The sequence below is a fragment of the Salvelinus namaycush genome, chromosome 2 (assembly GCF_016432855.1).
Source record: "Salvelinus namaycush isolate Seneca chromosome 2, SaNama_1.0, whole genome shotgun sequence".
NCBI classification, from domain to species: domain Eukaryota; kingdom Metazoa; phylum Chordata; class Actinopteri; order Salmoniformes; family Salmonidae; genus Salvelinus; species Salvelinus namaycush.
Genome location: NC_052308.1, coordinates 44,328,536 through 44,352,629, shown reverse-complemented (window position 1 = coordinate 44,352,629; position 24,094 = coordinate 44,328,536). Strand labels below are relative to the sequence as shown.

Below are 24,094 nucleotides of genomic sequence, written 5' to 3'. Positions count from 1 at the left end.
ATAAAAACAGAAATATCACATTTACTTAAGTATTCAGACCCTTTACTCAGTACTTTGTTGAAGAACCTTTGGCAGTGATTACAGCCTTGAGTCTTCTTGGTTATGATGCTACAAGCTTGGCACACCTTTATTTGGGGAGTTTCTCCCATTCTTGGCTGTGTGCTTAGGGTCGTTGTCCTGTTGGAAGGGGAACCTTTGCCCCAGTCTGAGGTCCTGTAGCAGGTTTTCAAAAAAACGGATCTCTCTGTACTTTGCTCCGTTCATCTTTCCCTCGATCCTGACTAGTCTCCCAGTATGTGCCGCTGAAAAACATCCCCACAGCATGATGCTGCCACCACCATGCGTCACTGTAGGAATGATGCCAGGTGTCCTCTGTTTTAGTACCCTTCCCCAGATCTGTGCCTCGACACAATCCTTCAACCTCATAGCTTGTTTTTTTTTCTGACATGCACTGTCAACTGTGGGACCTTATATAGACAGGTGTGTGCCTTTCCAAATCATATCCAATCAATTGAGTTTACCACAGGTGGACTCCAATCAAGTTGTTTTATCATCTGAAGGATGATCAATAGAAACAGGGTGCACCTGAGCTACATTTTGAGTCTCATAGTAAAGGGTCTAAATACTTATGTAAATAAGGTATTTAAAAACATTTATATATATTTGCAAAAAATGTCTAAAAACCTATTTTCGCTTTGTCATTATGGGGTATTGTGTGTAGAATGATGAGCCTTTAAAAAAATACGTTTTTGAATAAGCCTGTAACGTAACAAAATGTGGAAAAAGTCAAGCGGTCTGAATACTTTCCGAATTAACTGTATATACAACCCATTTTATCATGTTGTACCAAGTAGATTTGTCACATTGGAATTACCTATCCAAATGTCTTAAATTGTGTTACAAGCAATTAAATCAATTTCCTGTTCATCAAGATATTAAGTTGGGTCCATAACATGAAACAATGACCCCAAACACTTTCTTTTCATAAGATTTTCACATTACAACCAAATAGTGACCATCTCATCAATAGAAACCTTTTTAGGTTCTTTAGTATCACAGTACTTATGCAGATATCGATTAAGATTCAGTGCTGGCAGTGAACATTCAATCAGACAAAATAAAAAAAACGGAACACATTGCATGTAATGACATTCACTTTCACGGGTGGGCAAAAATAACAAACGTAAACTCACGCCCACAATAGGCCACGCCCACAACTCTTCTGACAGATTGCCACCGCTGTGCAATGCGAATGCGCATGAGGTGTTGAAAGCAATTTAGAAGCTTTCATTCAATTAAATAAATCCTAGTGATCTGTCAAATTCGTTATTTGATTTCAGACTCATTTAATAGAATAGGTTGAACGGTGGGCCTCCCGAGTGGCGCTGTGGTCTAAGGCACTGCAGGTCTAAGGCATTGCAGTGCTTGAGGTGGTGTCACTACAGACCCGGGTGTGTCGCGGCTGGCCGCGATCGGGAGACCCATGAGCTTGGCGGTCCGGGCGCATGCACGCTGACTTCGGGTTGCCAATTGTAAGGTGTTTCCTATGACACATCGGTGCGGCTGGCTTCCGGTTTAAGTGATCAGCGTGTCAAAAAGCAGTGCGGCTTGGCAGGGTCTTGTTTCGGAGGATGCATGGCACTCGACCTTCGCCTCTCCCGAGTCCGTACGAGAGTTGCAGCGATGGGACAAGACTGTAACTACCAATTGGTAGCAATAACGAACCAAAGTGACATTTTGGACCATACCAATCAGAAAAAGCACTTCAGGTGAACAGCAGTGCCGTCCCACTTTTTACAGTGTGCAGCACAGGATGTTGGTGGCACCTTATTTTGGGAGTTCGAGCTCATAGTAATGGCTGGAGCGGAATTAGTGGAACGGTATCAAATACGCCAAACACATGGTTTCCATGTGCATGATAACATTCCATTCGCTCCATTCCAGCCATTATTATGAGCTGTTCCCTCCTCAGCAGCCTCCACTGGTGTACATTGATGTTTATTACGTAAACTAGCGATGACAACCTGAACAACTCATTTGGGACGGCCTCAATGTTTAAGTCCGTCACAGTTAAAATCACTGTTAGAATCCCTGTTAAAGGGATGGCAAGGATTTAAATTAACATTGTTAGGTACAAAGCTTACTTATGTTTGATATTTGGAGAGAAACTAAAGTCCATTGTGCAATATTCTGCCAGTAAATGGTTAAATGGTTCAGTGAAACAAGTGGAAGAGATCCCTTTTCTCCATTACTAATCTGCTTCTCTTCGGTTGCATTCTTACAATTCAATCTAAACCTGTAGACAGTGTTATGCCTGTACATCTGATGAAGACTTTTAATTTACCATGCATCAAGTCCAGCTGGCAGGCATAGTCACATTAAAGGTAATGTTCAGTATTGCACAGTTGCCCCTATCACTTCCGTTCTATTTTTGTTCGCTAGTTGTGGCCAAGTTAGTGTACATTTGTAGTGGCTTTTTAAAGAAAACCCAAACCATGGATTACAGATTCTCCTGGCCCATAGACGACATTCAGTATTAGGAACCATCTAACATTAAGTTGGAAAATACTTAATTTCCCCTTTAATTAAATCACTTATTATTCAAGCATATCCAATTATGGAAAAATTGCTTCACTAATCTTAATTGCTACTCTATAATACAACAACATCCTCAATTCAAGACCATTTTGGTTTAAATCTGGTTATATGTGCTATCCCTGCTGGTTACTGGACTTGAGTGTGGTAAAACCTGCCATGTTTTATCTGTCATGGAGGATAACTCTGAAGCATTCTCTACTAATAAGCATGTCTGATATATACCCCAGTCTCTGCCAACACACCCTTTTCACAATGCTGCTGCTGCTACTATTAGCACACACACACACACACACACACACACACACACACACACACACACACACACACACACACACACACACACACACACACACACACACACACACACACACACACACACACACACACACACACAACGCTGCAGCAACATTGTGAAAATGTCCAATCCCTCATTTGAATACGCTGCTTGTTAAAACCCTCTCATCAGCGACAACAAACACCTGTTCATATACATTCCTATAGTGATAGAATGCGAAAACTGGATCAGAGTTAATAACGTTCAGATAAGTTTCCTACAACACCGTAGAACCACTGAGATGGGGGAGCAAAGATGTCCATCAGATCTCCCCTGTGTGTCTCTCTGTCCCATAAACACCCATACTGTGTCCTCCTCCTCCCTCTGTTCCTCTCCAGTGGTCCTGGCTGTCTCAACCATAGAAATAGAATTACTAGAACGGGAATCCCCTTTCAAGTCAATGTTCCACGATGGGTGGACCGGCGGCCATATTGTGTGTAATTCTGTTTCTATGGTCTCAACATACTGTTCAACATATACAGTAAACGTGTTCTCTGTATTGATACTGCTTTAACATGTAACATTTAACATGTAACATGTCTGTTCTTAGCTTGGTCCAGGAACAGTTTGTGCTGTCTCGCCAACTCCCTTGGTCATTGTCTGTTTGGAATGACATTGACCATATAGGAGTTTACGAGAGAGCACAAACAGATCTGGCACCAGGCTAGTCTGTTCTACCCTGATCCTGCTGTTTCCACTCTCCTCTGGCTAATGGAGCTACATGCTAATGCTATCTTCCCCGGGTCTCCCCCCTCCCCCTCCCACCTCGTTTCCCCCGTCTCCCCCCCCTTCACCACTTTCCTTTGCAATGTAGCAAGCAGAGCAGCTGTTCAGTCAGATGAACAACCCTGTAAGTCCTTCTCCGCCCCGGAGCTCTCTGTGGTGGCACATATTGAAAGCATGAGGACACCCTCCGCCCACCAAAGTCCACCTTAAAATCCTGGAACGTGCTATCTAACTAGTGGGTGATCATGTCATGGTCACATGGACCCGGTTACACTGTCACTGGTGTATCTTTCACATCATGTATTATGCATGTTGACCTTTGCACTTAATGAGTATGATTTAGCTTTCCAACTACACTCATATTATGAGTTAGGCATTTAATATTAATGTAAAAAAAAGTATATTTTTTGGGAGTTGGATATTCGCCTCTGTTCTTGGTGAGCTTAACATTAAAGTGGAACTGACAGCATTTTATCAACATGAAATCGTATTAAAATCAGTTCATATACACCCCCAGGAAGAATATGACACGTTTTAAACATTTTCTGACAAGCGAGCACTTAGATATGGTCATTTTCAAATTTTCATGAGTTCTTGGAATGTTTGGGAATTACATACAGTTGAAGTCGGAAGTTTACATAGACCTTAGCCAAATACATTTAAACTCAGTTTTTCACAATTCCTGACTGTCAGTTAGGATCACCATTTTATTTTAAGAATGTGAAATGTCAGAATAATAGTAGAGAGAATGATTTCTTTCAGCTTTTATTTATTTCATCACATTCCCAGTGGGTCAGAAGTTTACATACACTCAATTAGTATTTTGTAGCAATGCCTTTAAATTGTTTAACTTGGGTCAAACATTTTGGGTAGCCTTCCACAAGCTTCCCACAATAAGTTTGGCCCATTCCTCCTGACAGAGCTGGTGTAACTGTGTCAGGTTTGTAGGCCTCCTTGCTCGCACAAGCTTTTTCAGTTCCGCCCACACATTTTCTATAGGAATGAGGTCAGGACTTTGTGATGGCCACTCCAATACCTTGACTTTGTTGTCCTTAAGCCATTTTGCCACAACTTTGGAAGTATGCTTGGGGTCATTGTCCATTTGGAAGACCCATTTGCGACCAAGCTTAAACTTCCTGACTGATGTCTTGAGATGTTGCTTCAATATAGCCACATACTTTTCCTACCTCATGATGCCATCTATTTTGTGAAGTGCACCAGTCCCTCCTGCAGCAAAGCATCCCAACAACATGACGCTGCCATCCCCGTGCTTCATGGTTTGGATGGTGTTCTTCGGCTTGGAACCTCCCCCCTTTTCCTCCAAACATAAGGATGGTCATTATGGCCAAACAGTTCTATTTTTGTTTCATCAGACCAGAGGACATTTCTCCAAAAAGTACAATCTTTGTCCCCATGTGCAGTTGCAAACCGTATTCTGGCTTTTTTATGGTGATTTTGGAGCAGTGGCTTCTTCCTTGCTTTCAGGTTATGTCGATATAGCACTCGTTTAACTGTGGATAAAAATATTTTTGTACCTGTTTCCTCCAGCATCTTCACAAGGTCCTTTGCTGTTGTTCTGGGATTGATTTGCACTTTTCGCACCAAAGTATGTTCATCTCTTGGAGACATAACGCTCCTTCCTGAGCGGTATGACGGCTGCGTGGTTCCATGGTGTTTTTGCGTCCTATTGTTTGTACAGATGAACGTGGTACCTTCAGGTGTTTGGAAATTGCTCCCAAGGATGAACCAGACTTGTGGAGGTCTACAATTTTTTTTATGAGGTCTTGGCTGATTTCTTTTGATTTTCCCATGATGTCAAGCAAAAAAGCACTGAGTTTGAAGGTAGGCCTTGAAATACATCCACAGATACACCTCCAATTGACTCAAATTATGTAAATTAGCCTTTCAGAAGAATTTTCCAAGCTGTTTAAAGGCACAGTCAACTTAGTGTATGTAAACTTCTGACCTACTGGAATTGTGTACAGTGAATTATAAGTGAAATAATGTGTCTGTAAACAATTGTTGGAAAAATTACTTGTGTCATGCACAAAGTAGATGTCCTAACTGACTTCCTAAAACTATAGTTTGTTGACAAGACATTTGTGGAGTGGTAGAAAAATGAGTTTTAATGACTCCAACCTAAGTGTATGTAAACTTCCGACTTCAACTGTATACTAAGGCATTTGTGAAAATTCTATAGTAACATAGAGTGGGAAAGCGGCCGTGCTTTTGGACAATTAACAGACACAGCAGTAAATAAAAACGAATAAAAACATCCGTCTCGTCCAGGACCGGAGTCTACGCAGATCGGGGCACCATGGCCAATCAGAGCTACAGTAGGCCTTTGTGCAAACAGGCCTACCATCATTCACTTTGAACTGGACTGTGTGTTTACAGGCATTTGCAACAGTGCAACTTTAGATTACTAGAACGCATTCGCCAAAAGACACAAAATACACCTGAATGGATTTCTGCAAATGCATCAATACCACGGGAGTCCTCTTACATTTGGGTACTTTACAGTCCTGTTAATCAATCAAATCAAATCAAATCGAATTGTATTAGTCACATGCGTCGAATACAACAGATGTAGACCTTACAGTGAAATTCTTACTTACGAGCCCCTAACCAACAGTGCAGTTTCAAAAAATGTAGAAAAGAATAAGAGATAAAAGTAACAAGTGATTAAAGAGCAGCAGTAATAAATAACAATATATACAGGGGGATGTTGGTACAGAGTCAATGTGTGGGGGCACTGGTTAGTTGAGGTAGTATGTACATGTAGGTAGAGTTATTAAAGTGACTATGCATAGATGACAACAGAGAGTGGCAGTGGTGTGGAGAGGGGAGGGGGGGCAATGTAAATAGTTTGGGTAGCCATTTGACTAGATGTTCAGGAGTTTTATGGCTTGGGGGTAGAAGCTGTTTAGAAGTCTCTTGGACCTAGACTTGGCACTCCGGCACCGCTTGCCGTGCAGTAGCAGAGAGAACAGTCTATGACTAGGGTATCTGGAGTCTTTGACAATTATTTGGGCCTTCCTCTGACACCGCCCGGTGTAGAGGTCCCGGATGGCAGGAAGCTTGGCCCCAGTGATGTACCGGGCCGTTCACACTACCCTCGGTAGTGCCTTGCGGTCGGAGGCCGAGCAGTTGCCATACCAGGCAGTGATGCAACCAGTCAGGATGTTCTCGATGGTGCAGCTGTAGAACCTTTTGAAGATCTGAGGACCCATGTCAAATCTTTTCAGTCTCCTGAGGGGGAATAGGTTTTGTCGTGTCCGCTTCACGACTGTCTTGGTGTGCTTGGACCATGTTAGTTTGTTGGTGATGTGGACACCAAGGAACTTGAAGCTCTCACAACCATTAAAAGGTAGTCTCTCTGTCCCTCAGTTAGGCACATCAACAACAACAAGATCAACAACTAATGCTCGCCAGAGCAAGATGAGCTAAGATATAATGAAGTAGATTAACCCTCTCAAACTTTTTCAGCTAGTTGGCCATCAAAATACCACTGATAAACGATGGGGAATTATAGCCTACTTGTCCTTCTGCAGCTTGCCTGCCTGGCTAAAGTTGGCTAGCTTGCTAGCTATCTACTTCCAGACAGAAATGAGAGAACACCTCACTCTGACCATTTTACTCACCTCTAGCAGAGCTGGTTAGCTAGGCTGTTAACTAGAGCATTCGTGACTACTTGTTTTGCCTGTGTTTACTGACACCGGTCATATTCAGTGTGTATTGCGTAAATTCATCAGTTCTTCTGTGCTCTGGCAAACTCATACGAGAGTGCTCTGAAATCGGAGTAGATAGCCAGAGTGAATGTGCGAATGCAAGAGATATGCAATCTGGATAACAGTCGCTCAAGTTCTTGCTAGCTAACCAAATGACACCTGCATCTCTAGCTGTGTATAGCCACCGAAAAACGATATGAGGGGAGCAAGTCAGTCACTCACCCTCGCCTCCAATGACATGACATCCTCCTAGCAGCTAGCTAGCTATCTAGCTAATGTTAGGCTCTGTGTTTTTAGCTTGCTACATAAATAGATACGCTAGCCTATTTACCAAGTGATGACTGACTTGTGATCATTGCCCTTGCTAGTTTGATTGTATTGACGTTCCCAGCCTTAGTTACATTCATTTTTGTCCAAAATAGAGTCATTGAAACTGAAACAGTGCATCCCGAATGGAGGCAGCAAACAATGTACCAGGCCAGCTGTGATTTACAAACTAATAGCAATATTCTTTGGACTATCAAGCAGTGTATTGGTGAATTATATGAATCATGCATTGAACAACATCTGTCTATTCTGCCAACAAGGCTTTAGTGTACGTCATGGAATGTTGAGTCAAATAGAACCTATTTTTCAAAACCTCTTATAAAGTTGGTTTCGTAGCATGAATTGGGAATTTTATATTTTTGACTGATATTATGATTGTCTGTTTGTTTCATATCTGTAAAGTAGTGAAAAAGCTGTCAGTTCCTTTAAGCTTTAAGCTTAGCATTTAACTTAGCATTTAACTTAGCATTTAGCTTAGCATTTTGCTTAGCATTTAGCTTAGCATTTTGCTTAGCATTTTGCATAGCTAAGCATAGCTAGATGTCTCTATGACTGTACAGTTTGGGCTAGTTTTTTTGCCGTCTTGATAGTAGGCCTACTCCATTGTTGACGCTCAACCCTTGGTCTCTGTAAGAAATAATTGTTTTAAGACCGGTGCAATGGTGGTATAATGTGATTTTCTTACAAATATTCCTAGCAAAAAAAAGAGAATTAGCTGAAAGTTATGGACAGTTTCTTCCTCTTCTATCGTGTTCTCACATCCGTCATCATGACTTATGATTAATAGTAAGATACCAAGATATCCATCAGCTCTGTACAACTCTGTTTAAACAAACTTGGATTTAATAATTAACCAATGTTAGTGTAGCAATAGGCCGTGCATACCTGTTCAGGGCCTATAAGGGTGTGTTCCTAACAGCACCCTTTCCCTATACTGCACTACCTTTGACCAGGGCCTATAGGGTAGTACACTGTAGGGAATAGGGTGCCATTTGGGATTCACACTCAAATCTCATGTCAGTTAGAGGTACGCACCAAACCCCACCCGCAGCTAAGAGCATTAGATTCCCCCAAACTATTCGTTCTGACCTTACTCCTCATGCTTGAAATATGTCACTTGTTGTCACTGCTGGATTGACCTGACTCTGTTCACGGGGAAAGCATTGCAAAGACTGTCTTCCCTGCTGTGTTGGACTTGCTTTGCATGCTGTGATTGGTCCTCCTGATTATCGCATGCTTTGTTTTATCGTCACTGTTTGGCTCGCTTCACTGTCTACACGTTGATAAGTGGTCAATTTAATAGAGGCGTAATATTACCCTTCTAACATTGGCAGTGGTTGAAGTGGCTTACTGTGGTGGTGTATATTTGTCTAGATACAGTATGCTCTCTCGTTGCATTAGCTCTTGTGCTGGGTCTGTGGTGTTGCTCTGTGACTGTCAGCGTGGCCATATGATGTTTCAGAGGTGATGTGTACTTCTGATCTGTTTTGTGTGTTTAGAAGAGGACTCAAGCTGTTCAATTTGTACTGTATGATGGTCAAAACCCTATCCCAGTTCAGTGACTTGGACACACTACAGGTGATACGGTGTGATTATCCAGAGGGATAAGAGAGGAGAGATGACAGTGATTATACCTAGAGATTATAACCAGGGCCTAAATTCCCAAAGCATCTCAGAGTAGGAGCGCAGATCTATGATCAGTTTAACCTTTGAGATCATAAGGAATAAGATCGTATAGACAGGTGAGGAGCCTAGATCAGCACTCCAACTCTGAGATGCTTTGTGTAAACAGGCCCTAGTCCTTCCTGTACACGCAGGGCCTGTTTCCCCCATCCCAGATTAAGCTGACTCCTGGACTAAAAGGAATTCATGCTAAATGTTGAATCTCCATTGAAAGTGGTCTTTTGTCCAGGACTAGGCTTATTAATCTGTGTATGGGAAACAGTCTGCTTTGGCTCCTGAAAAGTTATTGTCATGAGGTCAGCGAGTCTGTAAGGAGGCAAACTAATGACACTAATGACAGAATTTCCATTTCGCTTGTATTTCCTGTTAGCATTAGCATATCGTAACAGGCATAAGCAGCCTTCAGTTGTGATCACGGGACTGTTTAATGGAACAAATGACTGTCTCAGTCAGAGCTAATGAGCCAGTAGTGGTTCTGATGCCACCTGTTCGCTATGCTCTATTCAAATAGTACAGAGAGAGAGAGAGAGCGAAAGAAGAGAAGTGAGGAGAGGGAAAGGAGAGGAGACGAGCAGTTCATATAAGAAACTGACTGACTGTGGAGCTTGCCTGCTCTGTGTTCTCTCCCCTCTGTGTGTGTGTGTGTGTTCATACTTGCTTCCGTGTGTGTGCGTGTGTGTGTATGTGTCTGTTTCCCCACGTCCATGACCATGCAGAAGGCCCACGAGGTCCACGAGGTCCAACAGCAGCAGCAGATGGCGGGGCTGGGCTCCAGGGGGAACCCAGACTACGTGGAGCGGGAGCGGGAACAGCGGGTCAAGCTCCTGGAGAAGGAAGTGTCCTACTACAAGGAGGAGTCTGGCAAGGCACAGGCGGAGGTGGAGAGGCTACTAACCATTCTCCGAGAGGTAGAGAGCGAGAAGAACGACAAGGACAAGAAGATCGCCGAGCTGGAGAGGTAATAGCGTTGCTACGTTTTGTTTCTGTTCCTCTGTGTAAGTGAGCTTGTATGTGCATGTGCTCCTGTGCAGTTTGACGTAGTCGCTTATCCTGTTGTTGTTATTGTTGGTGTTGATGGTATATTGGGTGTTACATCATCCTGTGAGTCTGTGACTGTACTGTGCTGCTCTGGTGTCCATCCATGCTCTCCTATGTTTTGCCCTGCCTGGGTTCTGTACTAGCCAATGGTGGCAACCTGCGTCCTACTTATAGTCCATAGAGCATTAATGAACCAAACATTTCATCTTTAGACTTTGGATTGGCCATTTTAGTAAGAACCCAAGTGGTCATGTAAAATACTGCAGAAAAGGGTCTGTCCTGACACTCAAGGTGGGTCAAACTGTAAATGATTGGCTCATGAGCACCCCCTGGCGGTGATACGGTGCCATTATATTCCGTGTGCCAAACTCATGATGTGACTGTTGGATTAATTAACAGTGTTTTTGTTCTTCTTTACCGTCTTTTCCCAAATCTTCCTCTTTTAAATGTTCCTTGTTCACGCCAACCTCTCCTTTTTCCTCTCTCCGTGTCTCCATGTCTTCTTTCCTGCTGCCCTTCACTCCTGGCAATCCACCTCCTCTCCCTTAAACATTTTCTCCACCTTTCTTTCTTTCTTCCTCTTCTTACCACTATATCTCCCTCTTTCCTCTCTCTCTCTCTGTATCTACCCAACACTTTACCCTTCTCATCCTCCTCCTTCTACCCCTGGCCTAGCCCCCCTCACTCTGCCCCTGTCCCTCGCCCCGGCCTCGGCCCTGTCCCTCGCCACGGTCCCGGTGGCAGAGCCCCCCCTGACCCACTCCCCCCTGTGTCCTCCGCTGCCCCCGCTGCCCCCCAGCAGATAGGGGGAATGGTGTGGGATTTCCTGGGAAAGTGAGTGCTCTGCCCCTGGCACTTCAGCTCGGCTGCCCTCGTGGTTTACGTCTGCGACTGCGACTGCACCTGCATCTGGTCTCACCTGTCCGTATGTCTGTCTGTCCGGGTCTGCCTGCTGTCAGTCTGTACGACTGAGAGATCCACAGATCTTTATACCAACGCTATGGGCTCTCTGCTGCTCTCATCTGTTCATTTCTTTGGTTTGATTTGGAAGCCCATCAGCTCGTCCATGTTATGTAAAGATCACTGGATCTGTTTTGCAACTTTCATGACAGAAGTTTTGCAAAAGTCTGCATCTGTGTGTGTGTGTGTGTGTGTGTGTGTGTGTGTGTGTGTGTGTGTGTGTGTGTGTGTGTGTGTGTGTGTGTGTGTGTGTGTGTGTGTGTGTGTGTGTGTGTGTGTGCGTGCATGCTTTGTGTGTGAGTGTGTGTGTGTGTGTGTGTGTGCGTGCATGCTTTGTGTGTGAGTGTGTGTGTGTGTGTGTGTGTGTGTGTGTGTGCGTGCATGCTTTGTGTGTGAGTGTGTGTTATGTTGCATGTGCATGTGTTTGTATCATTGTGTGCATGTCTTCAACCTGCTTCTCCACCCTTGTCTGCACACCCTTTATGATTCAGTAGCTAAGGTGAGAATGGGAAATTGAAAAGAAGGAATGTTATACAGTGCCTCCTATAAATTATTCATACCCCTTATTCCAAATTGTGTTGGGTTACAGCTGGATTGTGCAACATTTGCCCATTATTCTTTTCAAAATTCTTCAAGCTCTGTCAAAATAGGTGTTGATCATTGCTAGCCATTTGCAGGTCTTGCCATAGATTTTTTAGCAGATTTAAGTCAAAAATGTAACTCGGCCACTTAGGAACATTCAATGTCTTCTTGGTAAGCAACTCCAGTGTAGATGTGGCCTTGTGTTTTAGTTATTGTCCTGCTGAAAGGTGAATTCCTCTCCCAGTATCTGGTGGAAAGCGGACTGAACCAGGTTTCCTCTAGGATTTTGCCTGTGCTTAGCTCCATTCCGTTTCTTTTTTATCCTGAAACACTTCCCAGTCCTTAACACTTACAAGCATACCCATAACATGATGAAGCCACCACTATGCTTGGAAATAGGGAGAGTGGTACTCCGTAATGTATTGGATTTGCCCCAAACATAATACTCAGGACAAAAAGTGTATTGTTTTGACACAGTTTTTTGCATTATTACTTTAGAGCATTGTTGCAAATAGGATGAATGTTTTGGAATATTTTTATTTTGTACAGGCTTCTATCTTTCCATCCCCATTCCTCTCCAGCAACTGAGTTAGGAAGGACGCCTGTATCTTTGTAGTGACTGGGTGTATTGATACACCATCAAAAGTGTAGTTAATATCTTCACCATGCTCAAGGGATATTCAATGTTTACTTTTGTTTATTTTTACCCATCTACCAATAGGTGCCCTTCTTTGCCAGGCATTGGAAAACCTCCCTGGTCTTTGTGGTTGAATGCTCAAATATAAAAAATTAGCTGGCGCACACCCAGAGAAAATTATTTTACGTAGAGGTGCTGACTAACGGCGAATAAAACTATAAGCTATAAAAGATAAAGAGAGTCGCACACTCTATATATAAACTCCCAGTAATTTATTGAGTAAATCACCAACGTTTCGGCATCACTGTGCCTTCTTCAAGACATTGGAAAACCTCCCTGGTCTTTGTGGTTGAATTTGTGTTTGAAATGAAATGCTCGACTGAGGGACCTTACAGATAGTTGTATGTGCAGGGTACAGAGATGAGGTTGTCATTCAAAAATGATGTTCAACACTATTATTGCACATAGAGTGAGTCCATGCAACTTATTGTGACTTATTGATCACATTTTTACTCCTGAACTTATTTAGGCTTGCCATAACAAAGGGGTTAATTGATTTGTAAAAATTTTGAAAAGCATAATTCCACTTTGACATGATGTGGTGTTGTGTGTAGGCCAGTGACAACAAAACACTATTTAATCCATTTTAAATTCAGGATGTACCACAACACAATTTGAAAAAGGGGTGTGAATACTTTCTGACGCCACTGTATATGACTAAACTAACTATATCACAAACTAATCAATCATCTGCAGTAGTACTGTATGAATGAACATAAACATACAGTATATTGTACTAATAATGAACTTGTCCATATGTTTAAAAACACATTAAACAAATACAGTTGTACATATACAAGCCATAATAACATCATATATTTCTCATATACTGTATGTCTCATATATGTCAGTTTTGACATATATAACATATGTATTCCTTTTCAATTATACATGCCCTGTTCCCATCCTTTAACATGAGCTCTGTCATTACAACAGCATGCCATTATAGGATCTGTAATGTAGAAAATGCACATATTGTACATGTACCTTACAAATATACCATAACCAGACTCTCACACACACACACACACACACACACACACACACACACACACACACACACACACACACACACACACACACACACACACACACACACACACACACACACACACACACAAAAACACCCACACACACACACACACCTTTTTATGTGTTATTTTGTGTGTTAGCTGTTTGGTGTAGCTTGTGTACAGCAGGAAGGTCTTTAGAGCTGAGTCCTTCCCCTGCCATGAGCACGCTGCTTCCCCTGCTCATTCCAACTCCCCATCTGCCCGCCTGCCCCCTCATCCTCCCCCACAACCACCCTCACCCTTTATACTTCAATACCTCCACCCTACTACTCACAGTGAAACCCATCCTCTACACTGACCTCTCCCCTGGTCTCCCTGCCCTATCCCCTGCACGGCCCTGCCGTGCTCTCTCCCCTGCCCTGCCCACTCCCCTGCCCAGCTTGCTGTGCCAGATGTAAAGGCTAGCGCTCAGCCTAGTAGCCTGGCCTGCATGACTAGAGCTGCTGTGCTCCAGGTCAACTGTGCTCTGCTCAGTGAGTGAGCTGCTTTAGTAGGTAGGGTCTGTATGTCCTCTACTCAATCCTCCCAGAGTCTGGTTTTGTTTGGTCCCCAGGGGTGTCAGTCAGTTGGTTGGTCCCCTCTGTCTGTCTGCCATGGCACCCTATACTGGTTCCCTTGCTGCCTTGCCCACTTGGGCTCCTCTCCGCCTTGCTGTCTATATACACTAGCTCTATTGTCCCCCTCCCTCCTCCTAGCCTACCCCCGCTCGCTCCCCCTCTCTCTAGCCCGGCTGGTGTCCTGACTGACTGCATGCCCGGCCCGCACTCACAGGCTGTGCAGCCAGCAGCTAATACACAGGCAGGGTTCTAACCTGGCTGTCAGAGGAGAAGGTGTATCCTGTGCATCCTGCATTAGCTTTGTCTGTCAGGCTGCTGTGTCCTTCAGTGACTGACTCTCATTGGTGCTTCTAATGATGATGATCTCCCCTGTCTGTCTCTGAATACACTCCAACCTCTTCTGGTTCTGGGTCCTCTGTTGTCGTTCATCTTTTCTGTTATGATTCTAACGTTTCTATGGTTTCTTTTACTCTTCTCCTCTTTTCCTCCTGTCTCCTGTGTGTGCTGCTGCTTCCTCTTGTCGTGGCATCCCTCCTTCCTCCTCTTCCTCCTCCTCTTCTTTCTCTCCTCCGCCTGCAGCCTAGCTCCCAGGTAAGTAGCGAACCCCTTTTGGCATGCACCCCCGCACCAACACCCTACACCTCCATTCTTCCACCTGAGAGGTGCAACTACCCCCCTCCCATTCTAACTCTTGCTGCCTAATCCTGTGAGTCATTTCTGAACATATTAACATGGACTTGTCGATGTCTCATCTGTGTCTCATTTATGTCTCCTGTATTATGTTTCCTGTATGTCTCCAGAATGTTTTTCATTGATTTTATATAAACATTTCAGTATAATTTACAGTACCTGTATGTCTAACCTGAGTTTCCTGTTGTATGTTGTGTCCATCTCTACGTGTTTCTATTGAGTCTCACAGTCACCTTGTGTTTAACATTTATATGTGTGTTATGCTGTTGGAGTTCTGTGTGTCTTGTTCACGTGTTATACTGTATCTACAGACAACGTGCAGTAGACAAAGTATTAGTAATGCCTCATAAGTTGTTTCCCCAACACAAAGGGACATGATCAGGAACGATTGGTATCGGTAGTCCTGGTAGTGGTGCAGTATAAAGATGGGTAGTATGACTGTAGAGGGTTGAACTCTGACCTCCTCTGTGGTACTCTATCCAGGCAGGCCAAGGAGCAAGTTACTAAGAAGGGGGGTCCCAACCTCAAACTAGGCCCCCAGGGGGACAAGAAGCCTGGTCAGATAATGGGGGATCCTCGAAAGGACAACACCATGGACTCAGGCCAGCATGTAAAGGTGTGCTTATATACACTGCTCAAAAAAATTAAGGGAACACTAAAATAACACATCCTAGTGTAAGAAATATTCTTATGAAATAATTTTTTCTTTACATAGTTGAATGTGCTGACAACAAAACCACACAAAAATTATCAATGGAAATCAAATTTATCAACCCAAGGAGGTCTGGATTTGGAGTCACACTCAAAATTAAAGTGGAAAACCACACTACAGGCTGATCCAACTTTGATGTAATGTCCTTAAAACAAGTCAAAATGAGGCTCAGTAGTGTGTGTGGCCTCCACGTGCCTGTATGACCTCCCTACAACACCTGGGCATGCTCCTGATGAGGTGGCGGATGGTCTCCTGAGGGATCTCCTCCCAGACCTGGACTAAAGCATCCGCCAACTCCTGGACAGTATGTGGTGCAACGTGGCGTTGGTGGATGGAGCGAGACATGATGTCCCAGATGTGCTCAATTGGATTCAGGTCTGGGGAACAGGCGGGCCAGTCCATAGCATCAATGCCTTCCTCTTGCAGGAACTGCTGACACACTCCAGCCACATGAGGTCTAGCATTGTCTTGCATTAGGAGGAACCCAGGGCCAACCGCACCAGCATATGGTCTCACAAGGAGTCTGAGGATCTCATCTCGGTACCTAATGGCAGTCAGACTACCTCTGGCGAGCACATGGAGGGCTGTGCGGCCCCCCAAAGAAATGCCACCCCACACCATGACTGACCCACCGCCAAACCGGTCATGCTGGAGGATGTTGAAGGCAGCAGAACGTTCTCCACGGCGTCTCCAGACTCTGTCATGTCTGTCACATGTGCTCAGTGTGAACCTGCTTTCATCTGTGAAGAGCACAGGCCGCCAGTGGCGAATTTGCCAATCTTGGTGTTCTCTGGCAAATGCCAAACGTCCTGCACGGTGTTGGGCTGTAAGCACAACCCCCACCTGTGGACGTTGGGCCTTCATACCACCATCATGGAGTCTGTTTCTGACCGTTTGAGCAGACACATGGACATTTGTGGCCTGCTGGAGGTCATTTTGCAGGGCTCTGGTAGTGCTCCTCCTGCTCCTCCTTGCACAAAGGCGGAGGTAGCGGTCCTGCTGCTGGGTTGTTGCCCTCCTACGGCCTCCTCCACGTCTCCTGATGTACTGGCCTGTCTCCTGGTAGCGCCTCCATGCTCTGGAACCTACGCTGACAGACACAGCAAACCTTCTTGCCACAGCTCGCATTGATGTGCTATCCTGGATGAGCTGCACTACCTGAGCCACTTGTGTGGGTTGTAGACTCCGTCTCATGCTACCACTAGAGTGAAAGCACCGCCAGCATTCAAAAGTGACCAAAACATCAGCCAGGAAGCATAGGAACTGAGAAGTGGTCTGTGGTCACCACCTGCAGAACCACTCCTTTATTGGGGGTGTCTTGCTAATTGCCTATAATTTCCACCTGTTGTCTATTCCATTTGCACAACAGCATGTGAAATGTATTGTCAATCAGTGTTGCTTCCTAAGTGGAAAGTTTGATTTCACAGAAGTGTGATTGACTTGGAGTTACATTGTGTTGTTTAAGTGTTCCCTTTATTTTTTTGAGCAGTGTATATATATATATAGTATGTGTGTGTGAGACAGAAAGAGAAAGATTTCTCATCATAGTTTAACAAGGTAGTGCATGTAGAAGAGCGAAAGAGCGAGAGAGAGAGCGAGAGAGAGAGAGCGAGAGAGAGCGCGAGAGAGAGCGAGAGAGAGCGAGAGAGAGCGAGAGAGAGAGCGAGAGAGAGAGCGAGAGAGAGAGCGAGAGAGAGCGAGAGAGAGCGCGAGAGAGAGAGCGCGAGAGAGAGAGAGCGAGAGAGAGAGAGAGCGAGAGAGAGAGCGAGAGAGAGAGCGAGAGAGAGAGCGAGAGAGAGAGAGTGATAGAGAGAGAGTAACACACTGTATATTTATAGCACATACTAGAGAAAGTGTGTGTGCGTGCGTGCGCTTTTTAAGATTGGCTGGTATTTGGGGAGAGAGAGAGTAATCACATCCTCTGTTTGTGTATCAGCTGGAGGAGATGATGAATACCCTGGAGAGGACCAGACAGGAGCTGGACGCCACCAAGCAGCGCCTCTCGTCTACCCAGCAGTCCCTGCAGGAGAGAGACGGTCACCTGACAAACATGAGGCAGGAGCGCAGGAAACAGTTGGAGGAGATCCTGGAAATGAAGTATGTCACAGGAAATCATACTGTACATTAGCAGAGCAGAACTATTGATATTCTACATTATCATGTTATATTCATTCAGGGTTTTCAAGAGGGGTTGCGGTCAAATCATTCATGTAGTACAAGAATATAAACCAGAACTTGCTTGGCCTTGTGAATGATTAAAAGCCATCTCATGATCAATCTTTGGATGTGGAAAGAGGCATGTCTTCTCGCTCTCTCGCTCTCTCTCTCTCGCTCTTCCTCTCTCTCTCTCTCCCTTCCTCTCTATCTCTCACTCTCCCTCTCTCTCTCGCTCACTCTCTCACTCTTCCTCTGTCTCCTTAGGCAACAGGCCCTGCTGGCAGCGATCAGTGAGAAGGACGCTAACATCGCTCTGCTAGAGTTGTCTGCCTCTGGGAAGAAGAAGACCCAGGAAGAGGTTTTGGCTCTGAAGAGGGAGAAGGACAGACTGATGCACCAACTCAAACAGCAGGTCAGAACTGGAGACAAAACGCAGGTGGACCTTGTATTCAACCTTTATTCAGGGTTGATGTCAATTCCATTTCAATTAAGTCAATTCAGTAAGTAAAATTAATATTCCAATTCCCTTTCTTTCTAATTAAATAGTATTTTAAATTTGAATTTGAATTTCAGTTATCTTCCTGAATTGACTGAATTGAAATGGACTTGACCCCAACCCTGCCTTTATGTATACAGGAGATACAAAAAGTATATTTTGCAGGAAGGACTTGCTCACGATAGCAGCAGTGGTCCGTTCTAACCTTATTTCAACTACTCAGTTGCTACTCTCTCCCTTCTAACTAGATCAATTCCTTGTCATTAGGTCGTCATAATGACTAAGTCAGTGTTTGGTCTCTCGTGTTAAATTGTAGCACTGACATGTTTGTGTTTTGTTCCATAGACACAGAGCAGGATGAAGCTGATTGCAGACAACTATGAAGATGACCAGTACCAACCCCATCCTCCTCACCACACCCAACCCCAACCCCACCCGGGCCCCAAGGCTCAGCTCCCCCAGCTACAGTATCAGCACCCTCCTAACCCCCAGCAGCACTACTGTTTCAGCAACAACAGCCCCCATACCCACATGCCCCACACTCCCAGCACTCCCAGCACTCCCAGCCCCCACCCCAACAACACCCACACCCCCAGCAGCCTCAACAGCAGTACCCCCCTCATCCGCAGCAGCATCCACAGGGGCATCCCCAACAGCCCCCGCCTCAGCACCAACAACACCAACCACGGCCCCAGCACCCGCAGCAAGCGCAGCACCCACACCCACAACAACAACACGCCCACCCAGGACAGCACCCCCATGGGCCTCCACCACAGCAGCAGCACCCCCACCTACAACAGCACCCCCAACAGCACCCACAACAGCATCCACAGCAGCACCCCCACGGCCCCCCTCAGCAAGCCCCCCACCCCCAGCACCCACATCCCCAGCAGCACCCCCACCACCCTCCACATGCCCCGCAACAGCACGGCGGGCACCCCCGCCACCCGCCCCCACACCACCGCGGAGGACCAGGGCCTGCCAGAGGACCCCCCCATGCCGGCCATCGCCCCTCCCCTGACCAGGTCAGATGTCTCCCTCTGTTGTGTTTACAATCTCTGTGGTGTGGTGTGGTGGTCTAATAGCTAGAGTGTTGCATTGTGGGTCTAAATCTACGCGGTGTCTCAAATGGCACCCTATACAGTAGTGAAGTACTTTTGTGCATTATTTCCCTATAACACATGGTATATCAGCATGGTAGAGTTCAATGGCTATAGTTCATTATTACTTATACAACGGGTGGGTCTAATCCTGAATGCTGATTGGTTAAAAACGCATTCCAGCCAGTGTCTATTGCACAATTTACCACCGGCAAAATCTAGGACGTTAAAATGCGTATTTACTTTGTTCCTTCTGACTGCGCAATCCACTATCTCATCAGGAAGGGAAATTATGAACTTTATCTCCACTATAAAAAGCATTGAGACATTATCTCAGGTTTTTTTAAACAAACATTTTGTTTTCAACAGCTGAGATTTGTATAAACCTTACTGTTTCAATATTCAAATTAGATCTCCAACTGTTCCATAGTAATGAAAGTGTAGGGGTTGGGAGTCGGAACGAGAGAGAGAGGCAGGCAGGCAGCGTTTCTCAGCCATTCAAAATCATGAATCAGCTGGCATCATTTTTATGGATTATCAAATCAACGTTTATTTGTCACATGCGCTGAATACAACAGTTGTAGACCTTACAGTGAAATGCTTACTTACAGGCTCTAACCAATAGTGCAAAAAAGGTATTAGGTGAACAATAGGTAGGTAAAGAAATAAAACAACAGTAAAAAGACAGGCTATATACAGTAGCGAGGCTATAAAAGTAGCGAGGCTACATACAGACACCGGTTAGTCGGGCTGGTTGAGGTAGTATGTACATGTAGATATGGTTGAAGTGACTATGCATATATGATGAACAGAGAGTAGCAGTAGCGTAAAAGAGGGGTTTGCGGGTGGTGGGTGGGACACAATGCAGATAGCCCGGTTAGCCAATGTGCGGGAGCACTGGTTGGTCGGCCCAATTGAGGTAGTATGTACATGAATGTATAGTTAAAGTGACTATGCATATATGATAAACAGAGAGTAGCAGCAGTGTAAAAAGAGGGGTTGGGGGGGGGGGGGGGGCACACAATGCAAATAGTCCGGATAGCCATTTGATTACCTGTTCAGGAGTCTTATGGCTTGGGGGTAAAAACTGTTGAGAATCCTTTTTGTCCTAGACTTGGCACTCCGGTACCTGGGTTCTCTGACAAATTTTAGGGCCTTCCTCTGACACCGCCTGGTGTAGTAGAGGTCCTGGATGGCAGGCAGCTTAGCCCCAGTGATGTACTGGGCCGTACGCACTACCCTCTGTCGTGCCTTGCGGTCAGAGGCCGAGCAATTGCCGTACCAGGCAGTGATGCAACCAGTCAGGATGCTCTCGATGATGCAGCTGTGGAACCTTTTGAGGATCTCAGGACCCGTGCCAAATCTTTTTAGTTTCCTGAGGGGGAATAGGCTTTGTCGTGCCCTCTTCATGACTGTCTTGGTGTGTTTGGAACATTCTAGTTTGTTGTTGATGTGGACACCAAGGAACTTGAAGCTCTCAATCTGCTCCACTACAGCCCTGTCGATGAGAATGGGGGCGTGCTCGGTACTCCTTTTCCTGTAGTCCACAATAATCTCCTTAGTCTTGGTTACGTTGAGGGATAGGTTGTTTTTCTGGCACCACCCGGCCAGGTCTCTGACTTCCTCCCTTTCGGCAGTCTCGTTGTTGTCGGTGATCAGGCCTACCACTGTTGTCTGCAAACTTAATGATGGTGTTGGAGTCATGCCTGGCCATGCAGTCGTGGGTGAACAGGGAGTACAGGAGGGGACAGAGCATGCAACACTGGGGAGCTCCAGTGTTGAGGATCAGCGTGGCAGATGTGTTACTACCTACCCTCACCACCTGGGGGCGGCCCGTCAGGAAGTCCAGGATCCAGTTGCAGAGGGAGGTATTTTGTCCCAGGATCCTTAGCTTAGTGATGAGCTTTGAGGGTACTATGGTGTTGAATGCTGAGCTGTAGTCAATGAATAGCATTCTCACGTAAGTGTTCCTTTTGTCCAGGTGAGAAAGGGCAGTGTGGAGTGCAATAGAGATTGCATCATCTGTGGATCTGTTGGGGCGGTATGCAAATTGGAGTGGGTCTAGGGTTTCAGGGATAATGGTGTTGATATGAGCCATTACCAACCTTTCAAAGCACTTCATGGCTACGAACGCGAGTGCTACGGGTCTGTAGTCATTTATGCAGGTTGTCTTTGTGTTCTTGGGCACAGGGACTATGGTGGTCTGCTTGAAACATGTTGGTATTACAGACTTAATCAGGGACATATTGAAAATGTCAGTGAAGACACCTGCCAGTTGGTCAGCACATGACCGGAGCACACGTCCTAGTAATCCGTGTGGCCACGCAGCCTTGTGTATGTTGACCTGTTTAAAAGTCTTACTCACATCAGCTACGGAGAGCGTGGTCACACAGTCGTCCGGAACAGCTGATGCTCTCATGCATGCCTCAGTGTTGCTTGCCTCGAAGCGAGCATAGAAGGGATTTAGCTCGTCTGGTAGGCTTGTGTCACTGGGCAGCTCGCGGCTGTGCTTCCCTTTGTAGTCTGTAATAGTTTGCAAGACCTGCCACATAAGACGAGCGTCGGAGCCGGTGTAGTATGATTCAATCTTAACTCTGTATTGACGCTTTGCCTGTTTGATGTTTCGTCGCAGGGCATAGCAGGATTTCTTGTAAGCTTCTGGGTTAGAGTCCCGCACCTTGAAAGCGGCAGCTCTACCCTTTATCTCAGTACGAATGTTGCCTGTAATCCATGGCTTCTGGTTGGGGTATGTACGTACAGTCACTGTGGGGACCACGTCCTCAATGCACTTATTGATAAAGCCAGTGACTGATGTGGTGTATTCCTCAATGCCATCGGAAGAATCCCGGAACATGTTCCAGTCTGTGATAGCAAAACATTCCTGTAGTTTAGCATCTGCTTCATCTGACCACTTTTTTATAGACCATTATATTCAAAGAAATGTGAATTGAAAAAAAGGTAAAACATAGTGCAGCTAGTTTGCAGTCTTTCCAGCTTTAGTTTATAAGTTATTGTGTTAGCTGTGTTATTGGCTAACTCTTCAGAACAACAGTGTCCTAACGAGAGAGCATATTTTCTATGCCAGGCAAATTGTGATTCATTAGCTCAGTGTTATGGATGTATCCAAATAAATATCACCTTAAAACAGCTTAATCAAATGCAGCTACTGTTGTTATTCTGTCTGCACTGTTTGACCTGACTGTAAGTTAGCTGTAGTTGGCTAGCTAGCAATTAAGGGACAAGAACGTTACCAGCCAGTATGGCAATGGAACATTTAGAACGAACGACTGGGTCACATCCATGTACATAGCAACCGAACCAATAGAACGAACGACCAGCCGGCTTGGGTAGCAACCTTAGATTTGTTTCGGGACTATATCTTGTGGAAGGATGAAATAGTATGAATAAATTCATCAGAATTAAATTTTTTATTAAAACATGTCAATCATTATTTGAATTTGTTGGTAACATCGTCTCGGGCCTAACAGCACCCGTGCCAATATATCCTTCAAACACCGGCTTCTCGGGCATTATCACTTAAATGTTATACGTTTGAAAACATTATTGGCATTGTGGAATTTGATTTTCATAATAGCAAGCGTGGATTTATGGTTTGGTTAGCTAAACTAGCAAGTCTGTTTGTTGGTTAAGGCAACTACTGTAGCTATCTAGTAAACTTGTTAACTACTTCATTGGATGTTTCTAGTGGCAAATGTGTTACTGCATATCCTTGGACATCCTGCAATAATTTGCTGTTGAGGCTATTTTGTATTTGTTTTTAATTCATGGTAATTAAAATTAAAAGATTACAGTCAGAGAGCAGTATAACTGCAGTACACTACAGTATAACTGAAGTTAGTGTGCAGTAATAACTGCAGTTAGAGTGCTGTATAACTGCAGTATGCTGCAAATACTCCGTCCAAATAAAAATTATGCATTTACAGAGCAGTATAGCTGCTGTTCAATTGCAGTTATTCTGCAATTTCTGCGTCCAAAATACCCCAGTTGACTGCAGTTACTGCGCTTTTACTGCAGTTTTAAACTGTAATCATGTTTTTGTACGGCATCACTACGGAGCTATAGCCGGCGCGTCGTGGAACCCACATTCCACGCAGTTCATTATTTTCCATAGAATGCATAGCCCCTCGTTGACTATCCTTTACATAACCTTTGACTTATACTAACTTCTTTCTACTCTCTTCACTTCCTGCTGACCTTTTCTGCCGGCCATATAACACTGTCACCGATAGGATGACGAGGAGGGCATTTGGGCGTAATCGTCTCCATGACAACCAAAGCTTTGATGTTGTTCTGAGGGGTGAGATGTTTTGAAACAACTTCCTGCCTTTTCTCTTTCTCTTCCTTTTTTCTCTTCTGTTCTCTCTCTGTGTTAGGAGTGTGCTGTGGTAAAAAATGTTTCGCTGACTGATATTTAACCCTCCCTCCCTCCCTCCCTCCCTCCCTCCCTCCCTCCCTCCCTCCCTCCCTCCCTCCCTCCCCCTCTTGTTTGTAGATGATTCAGTTGCTATTGGAGGACCACAGCCATTCCACGATGCTGAAATACATTGACTACCTACCAACCTTTTGTTACCACCATACAATCCACACTTCAATGGGGCCTTTATTTAATTTT

At 44.9% G+C, this 24,094-nt stretch overlaps 1 protein-coding gene across 2 annotated transcripts in view; it reads left to right on the top strand.

Annotated features, from left to right (window-relative positions):
* Window positions 1–23,738, top strand: part of erc2 (ELKS/RAB6-interacting/CAST family member 2) — a 60,657-nt gene extending 36,919 nt beyond the window's left edge. Inside the window, exons 11-17 of one of the 2 annotated variants that reach the window (XM_038971004.1) lie at window positions 10,119–10,357; window positions 15,480–15,612; window positions 17,645–17,805; window positions 18,130–18,277; window positions 18,707–18,777; window positions 19,314–19,386; window positions 23,712–23,738. In XM_038971004.1, the coding sequence (XP_038826932.1) occupies window positions 10,119–10,357; window positions 15,480–15,612; window positions 17,645–17,805; window positions 18,130–18,277; window positions 18,707–18,777; window positions 19,314–19,386; window positions 23,712–23,738 (852 nt within the window). Of the gene's footprint in view, window positions 1–10,118; window positions 10,358–15,479; window positions 15,613–17,644; window positions 17,806–18,129; window positions 18,302–18,706; window positions 18,778–19,313; window positions 19,387–23,711 lie in introns of both variants that reach the window. The other variant, XM_038970997.1, reaches the window with a different exon arrangement.
* The last annotated feature ends 356 nt before the right edge of the window (window positions 23,739–24,094 follow it).